Raw genomic sequence first — 7599 nt, forward strand, 5'->3', positions numbered from 1 at the left:
TGAGCGCCCGAGTGTGTATGATGGCAGTGTCGGTCACACAACAAGAGAATGTGAAGTTCTCGTCACTTAATGAAAGGAGCCTGGGCCAGATGGAGGTCAACCGTGCATGGCGGCGTCCTGTGTCACCTTGCTTCCTGTCATGCCTTGTATAATCCCCCAGGAGGAGGACTCGGTACCCCCACGGCCACCTTTACCCCAGTCATATGAGCCCAACCCCCCCGCAATTCCCTCTTATGTCGGAGTCCGCTCAGCATCCCTCCACAGAACGGAGGACAGGAAGACCAATCAGAAGAATGGCACACACAGCGTAAGCTTGTTGACCCGCTGACTTTGCCTCCAGCTGTGTCACTGCTTGCTGTGCAGATTTTTATTGAATATCATCCCTTTTTTTTTTTTTTTTTTTTAAATGTCATAATTTCATATTTTTGGTTTGGATTAAGTCTAAGGAAACATGCGTTTTCAGTGTGTTGCAGCTTTCTTTTTCAGTAACGTTGACATCTCAGCATTCTCATTGGTTGCAACTCATCCTTGTTTGAATGTGTTTGCAGGCTGCTGTACAACATTTTGCCCATCTTATACAACATGGAATTGTTTCTTGTAAATTCTATGCAAGACTGTTCAAATGGCTCTCTAAAACCAGAGCATCGTCAGGGATTTCAGTCGGCCCTTGTCTTGGAAGCCATTCCATGGGAGAAAAAAACATTTTCTCTTTGTTTTGGAAGCTTGTCGTGACTTTGATAACGTTTCTGCACTCTCAATATGTGTTGACGCAGCCGTTTAAAATTCATTGACAGGGGCCAGACTACCGACTGTACAAAAGTGAACCAGAGCTCACCACAGTGGCTGAAGTGGATGAGAGCAACGGAGAGGACAGGGCTGAACACTCATCTGACCATCCTGCAAACAAAGGTTACAGTACTGTATAACGACACACATAAGGCCGAAGGCAGCAACCATGTTAAGAAAATGACATTTGGCCTAAAAAACAAGTCTTACTGCCACTTCTTAGTGTTGTCATTGTTTTTACACAAGCAGTTCTTGAAAACAAGGATAAAAACAAGGTCAGGCCTTCTAATGACAAGCTGAGTCAGCAACATTTAAGATAGATGATACCATGGGAACCGTGGTATTTTGTACATTGGACACAAAATAGAAACCAAATATGACTATTAATTTTCTATTTACTCAGCTGTATACCAGCTTTATGTTGCCACACTTTTTCATTTTCAGACGGTTTATACAAGTTTATACTGCAGTATTCAAACTTGGATGTTTGCACTTTGGCCTCACACTATTCGTCTCTTCTTCTGCTATCCAGGGCTGTCCTACCCAGTAGGCATTGTTCCACCTAGAACCAAGTCCCCAGTGCCTGAATCATCCTCCATCGCCTCATACGTTACCCTAAGGAAGAGTAAAAAGGCTGATTCCAGAATGGTAAGTCTCAAAATGTTTAAACTGTTACTGGATAACTGGCTATTTCCTACGTATATTTTATATCCACAAAATCAAGCAGTAGAAAATATTACTGAATAATTTTGGCTCTGCTAATGATTTTTTTCCCCTCTGTGGGCTTCCGTGCCACTTGATGATTTATAACGGCCTCTTAACTGCCTGTTGTTGTCATCAAGCTGAAGGTTTAAAGCTTGTGTGTGGCAAGTAGGGCACTCACCACATGGCCCGGGTGTGACCAGCCCACTCCAAAACAGCCTCTTGTAAAATGAATGAGGAGCTCGGTTTATACAGTTTCCACCCACACGCACTATCAAATATACCAACTGTGTTATTTAGTGTGCCACATGGCAGGGCGTGTGCTTTTTTCTTGCCCAGTTTGTTTCTACATGTCTGTTTGAAAAAATGAAGACCAGCTTTTTACACAAATGAAAATAGATCATCTTGTGTAAATTGTCTGCTGCCCGTTGTCTAGGCTTTGTTCTAGTTAATGTTATAGCCTACAGGGGTAAGAGAGTTGCTCATAGAGTTCAACTCGGGCCCTTGGGTAGTAGCTGCAGCAACCTGGAGCGCTGGACGGAATCCAGATTTAGCAGCTCCCTCTAGCGTGGCGCCGAGCACAGAGTGAACAACTTCACATTGTCAGCCTCTCTCATGCTCGGGCATTAAATGGCCCTCCGGTCTTTGTGAGTGCACATGCTTGTGCCAGTAGAAGCGTGCCAGTGCATAGCAGCCATTCATTCAGGATGCTTCCAAAGCACTCATTCCCTTCTGCATGAGTGGACATTGAAGACCCATTAACCACCATTACTGTGGCTATTTTTTGTTACCTGAACTACATGCTCAGAAAATAGATGATGCCTAACCCAGTAAAGGTATTGAGAGACACCTCAGTAAACTGGTCCATCATACAAACTACATTGCCTTGAAAAAGTATTCTCACCCTTTGAATTTTTGTCACGTTTTGCCACCTTTCAACCACAAGCTTCAATGTTTATTTATTTGTTTTTGTTTGATTTGGATTTTATTTGATTGACCAACATAAAATGGCTCATAATTGCAAAGTGGAACGGAGATTAATCAAACAAATAAAAATGTGAAAAATCTGATGTGCATATTCATTTTTATTACGTTACCCCCCCCCCCCACCCCCCCTGGGTCAATACTTTGTAGAGCCACTTTACGCTGCAATTACACCTACAAGTCTTTTGGATTATGTCTCGACCAGTTTTTCACATCTCAACACTGAAAATGTTCTCCTTTCTTCTTTGCAAAAAAAAAAAAAAAAATAGCTCAAGCTCAGACAGGTTGGCTGGAGAGTGCCTGTGAATAGCAATTTTCAAGTCTTGCCACAGATGCCCAATGAGATATAGGTCAGGACTTCGACCACATGTAGCGCTTTGCCTTTAGGCCAAAAAGTTCAACTTTGGTCTCATCTGACCAAAGGACCTTCATCCACATTTGCAATGTCCCCTACATGACTCGGGGCAAACTGCCTTCTTCTTATACAAACAAATGTGCAGCTACTTCAACACCAGTGTTTGTGAGATAAAATACTACGCTAATGATATGAATTCATTGTGTGATGAAGGGTTCTGTCTCAGTATTTGTTCATGACCATTATGCTTTATGATAATTCTAAACAGTTTTTATACTCTCAACAATGTGCATTCACGCTCACGGTGGTATTGTGCGGCGAACAGGAGCGTCCACACAGCGCCATGGAGCATCAGCTGTGTGCGCTAGAGAGCGGTCGGCCCAGGATGAGCGTGGAGGAGCAGCTGGAGAGGATTCGCCGCCACCAGCAGGGTGCCCTCAAGGAGAAGAAAAAGGGCGTGCGCATTCGGGGTAACAGCGAGGAGAACGCGCTGTCCCGCAGCAATTCATTTACTAAAGACAACCGTTCACGCAATGTGCAGGTACGGTACAGAAACCGATGCGATAAAACCAGCGGATCAGTCCTGGACTCTTTCATGTGATGTGTTCTGCCCTGAATATTTTGCAGTCTCAAATGAGGCGTAGAGAAGAGGTGATGAGCACAGACATTCTGGAGCTAGAGGCCTCACTCCGGCAGCAGGAGGTGGTGAGGGAGCAGGAGACGCCCGCCGAGGAAATCGCACGTCTCAAAGAAGCCTCAAACTCCGACCGCTTCAATGTGGTTCGGGAAGTAAGGCTGGATCACTCTGGCACTTTTGAACCTTCACAGAAAACTGCTTGGAAATTATTGACACACATATGTGTGGGTCTTTCTCTCTCTCTCTCTCTCTCGCTGCTTGCTGCAGCTGTCTGTGCCTGACAAAGTGGTGATACCTGAACGCTACGTGGAGTCGGACCCGGAGGAGGCACTTAGCCCAGAACAGGAAGCTGACAAGCAGAGGAAAGTTGACCGCATCAAAGCTCTCATAGCCAAAAACAGGTAAACACAAAATTCATCACTGTGGAGCGTTCTACTTGAACTGTTGGACATTAGTTTAAATTCCTCTGTTCAATTTGAATTCAATCCCTGGACATAGAAGTTACCCTGTCGTTTCCTTCACAATCTGCTTTCATATTGTTGTTGTGCATTTAACACATACTGCACATGTCCCCTAGCATGCAGAACACGATGCCTACCGTGGCGATAAGCCCAGTGGAGACTGAAGAGGAGATTACCATCCAAGAGAAAGAGAAGATGATAAATATCTCTTACGAGCTGGCAGCAGAGGCCTCCAAACGTAGCAAGCTGGTTGCAGGTAGGCTGCAAACAAAAGAAGACATGAGGAGGAGGGCGTCGAATCATGAGTGGATATTAGTTGTCTCATTATCATCCTCACATTTATCATACCTTAAAACAACACAGTCAACACCCCTCCATCACTAGTTCTGGGTTTTCGGTCCCACTGTTTTTCAGATGTTTTTTTGTCCAGTTTCAACTCAATTTTTGTCTCTTTTTGGTGTAACTCCTCAGTTGGCCACTAGGTAGCAATTAACGCCGTGAATTTGAAAGAAGAGTGGAAACGGAGTATTTTAAGAGCAGCCTCATTTTTGCTGAAGAGATTAGAAAGTTATTATTTCCAATATGTCCCAATCGTCTCCCATTTTGCCTTTCATGTCTACAAAAATTGATGGCTGTAGATTCGGTTTACATCCATCTGTGGGCATAATTATTGATGCACATTGTGAGATGATGAATTAAGTGTGTTAGTTTGAAAAAAATATATTTGTTTACTCTAAACACAGATGGATCTGTACACTGTAGCCATGTACAATATTTATGTTAGCCATCACACTTGTTCCCTCTAAAATGTTTTTTTAAATGTTTGTATTATTTAAAAGTACGTTTAAAGACCTAAAAGTCAAATACGTGCCGTCATTTATACAAAAACATCTTTACCAGGTACAAGCATTTAAATATTGTGTTTCTATATCGCGGATTCCAATTATTTCGTGGGTGGTCTGGAACATAAACCGTGATGGCGGGGGGTTTACTGTACCTCTGTGTTATTAAGCATGTTGTTTTGCCCCATGCAATATTCATCCCACTTTATTAACAAGTTGTAGAAAAACAGTTCACTCACCATACACATATGTACACCTGCTAAAACTTGCATCAATCTGCAAAGTTTACAAAATCCTTATTCTGGTTGAAGTATATAAAATTGTATTGCAACACATTGGGGTCTTTATAATATATTGAAAAAAACCACACACACCGAGTATGATTAAATGAATAAAGTAAATATGTCAAAGGCACAACATTTTTAAAGCCTTATTTTGAGTCTGATTTAGTTTATTTAGGTTTTACCTAAATCTGTGGCTGGTGGATGTACTGCATATTACATTTGAATTAAATGTTACAGTGTGGGAGTAGACCAACTAATGTATGCATGTTTTCTATATAGAAAATATTTTCCATTTGAATATACAGTATATCGTCGCTGTCCTGTGAAAAACACGTATGTCCAATTTTTTTTTTTTCACGTTAATGTGACACAGAAACACCATTCACGCAAACATAAGAAAATTGAAAAAAATGGAGATAAGCGTTTTTCACAAGACAGCGCCGATATGCTGGCTTGACCTGAACGAGCACTTCAGCCTAGCACGACTGTGGCTTCACATCTGCCCACTTGAAAGCGTCTGCGCATCAATGACTAAAAGTGGCACTCCGTCATTGATGTTTTCCGAGCCGTGGTCCGATCCATGGCTGTGATTAGTGCTGGAAGCAGTAGACGCTAAAGATGTAAAGGGGATCTCCCTTAGATGCACGAGGGATGCAGATGCGAAGCAAATGTTCAGTCAGCTACAAATAGAAACTGGAGAGAGCTTCGGCACTTAGGCGCACATGATGCTCTTTCACGTGTGCTTTGGCCTACAGTTGCCATCGCTCATCTTTGTAACTGGTAAAAGAAGCCCATTGGGTGTGGCTGAAGTGTTCATGGAAAAGTAGCCCCTAACTGCAGGTTGACTGCCAGCTTTGACTGGACAAAAGCATTGGGACACCTGCAACCAGTCAAAGTCATTTTTGATTGGAAATGGAAATATTTGCCATTTGTGAGTTCAAATATTACTGATGGTACCCAAAGTATTGAAGTTGGAAGCATAGACTTGTCAATCGGGCATTTGCTGACATTGATAGGAGGAGAGGAAAAATGCTCAAATCAGGCTAGATTAACGATTTATGTTCGCAGCTTTCGGTATCCAGCCCAACACCTGGTTGATTAACGTGTCTTAATGCTTTTGTCATTTTTGTTCAGAAAAAATATTTTGTGACTTATGCATTTAAAGTAACAATAGTTCTGCTATATGCAGCAAAACAACTGAAAATGCAGTGCAATTGTACATTTTGTTGTTGATGTGATGTGCATGTTGTTTGACTGTTTAGTCTCAAGCTGTCATAGCATGTTGTGTCCCTTTTTTGGGGGGGTGCTGTGGTGTTGAAAATATTGCTGTGTTTTGTTGCAGTGAAAAGCCCGTCGCCATCTTCCCCAACCCTCTCGCCATCTCCTAACACCCCGCCTCAGCTCGCTGATGGCTCCCACTTCATGTGTGTGTAGTAGCACCAGTAAGGGCCTTCATCACCTGCTGTCTTTTGTCCACACTCATTGTCCCTGCTCAAGTGTCTTCACTGTCGTTTTTAGCATTAGTCACATAATGTCTTTTTAAAGTAACTGGGAAGCTGACATTTCGAAATGCTCCTGCATCCTCATCAAGTTTGACTTTATCTTTTCTTTCTCTCCTCAGCACAAGCTCTGGCCTCAGTCAAAACATACACATGAAGGAAAATAACAGTGGACGCATTCCCACGGCCACAAGCGCCTCTGAAATCTTAACCTGACTTGTGTGTGTGTGTGTGTGTGTGTGTGTGTGTGTGTGTGTGTGTGTGTGTGGGTGAGATCACTGTGACACCTGAAGTACCCCCATGTGGCCACCACCACCAATAACATTTCATTTTTTCGGGACTCCCACATTGCTTTTATTTTGTTCTTAACCTTGGAAATTTTTTACCCTTTTGTGAAATTATTTATAGAGTTTAACAGGCATTCTTCAATCTTTTGGTTGATCCGTTTTTATTTAAGCATTCATATTTAACCATTTACTGGGGAAACATTTTTGGGCGCTTGGTAAGTTGAGCATATACAAAACAATGAAGGGAAACCCCACTTTGTTACTGCAGACTGATACGATTCTTTTTCTCATAAATTGTAATTATTTAAAATGACACCCTGCATTCCGTGTTAAAATACTGACAACTGTTGTATGAATGTTATGGTTTAAGTCTCTCTCGACTTTCCTTGTTTCTTTGTAATTGCTGAGAGTTATATTTAAAGAGAGATGAAAACAATCTACGTTTGGCTCTATTTTATGATGTAGGTTTTGTAGGCCGAGAACTAAAAGAAGATTAGCACATGTAAAGAAAAAAAGGAGCAATAATTAACTCAAAAGTTTGTGGATGCTGGTTGCCTATTTCTCAGTTGTACAAAGTGTAATTAAGAGGCTTACTATGTATATAATGATCTTGCAACACCAGGATGGGAGCATATATCCAGCACGTGGTAACAGACTAAATTTAATTTACAAATGTTCATATCTCATCTGTTTTATATCATATGAAATAAATGTTTCTGTTCTTAAAAAATGTTTGCTGTTCTGTTTTTTTCCCCTTACCAA

The 7599-nt window shown here is 41.8% G+C and overlaps 1 protein-coding gene across 4 annotated transcripts in view; it reads left to right on the plus strand.

The window, feature by feature from the left end:
- LOC147148899 (pleckstrin homology domain-containing family A member 5-like) overlaps positions 1-7561 on the plus strand; it is a 100831-nt gene extending 93270 nt beyond the window's left edge. For 3 of the 4 annotated variants that reach the window (XM_086029607.1, XM_086029608.1, XM_086029609.1), the window contains 9 exons: positions 161-307; positions 795-909; positions 1319-1434; positions 3153-3368; positions 3455-3616; positions 3732-3865; positions 4042-4181; positions 6394-6475; positions 6673-7561. In XM_086029607.1, the coding sequence (XP_085885733.1) occupies positions 161-307; positions 795-909; positions 1319-1434; positions 3153-3368; positions 3455-3616; positions 3732-3865; positions 4042-4181; positions 6394-6475; positions 6673-6766 (1206 nt within the window). In that variant the 3' untranslated portion in view covers positions 6767-7561. Of the gene's footprint in view, positions 1-160; positions 308-794; positions 910-1318; positions 1435-3152; positions 3369-3454; positions 3617-3731; positions 3866-4041; positions 4182-6393; positions 6494-6672 lie in introns of all 4 variants that reach the window. The other variant, XM_086029606.1, reaches the window with a different exon arrangement.
- The last annotated feature ends 38 nt before the right edge of the window (positions 7562-7599 follow it).

Source organism: Filicampus tigris, chromosome 4, assembly GCF_054856515.1.
Source record: "Filicampus tigris isolate MCC_2025a chromosome 4, RoL_Ftig_1.0, whole genome shotgun sequence".
NCBI lineage: Eukaryota > Metazoa > Chordata > Actinopteri > Syngnathiformes > Syngnathidae > Filicampus > Filicampus tigris.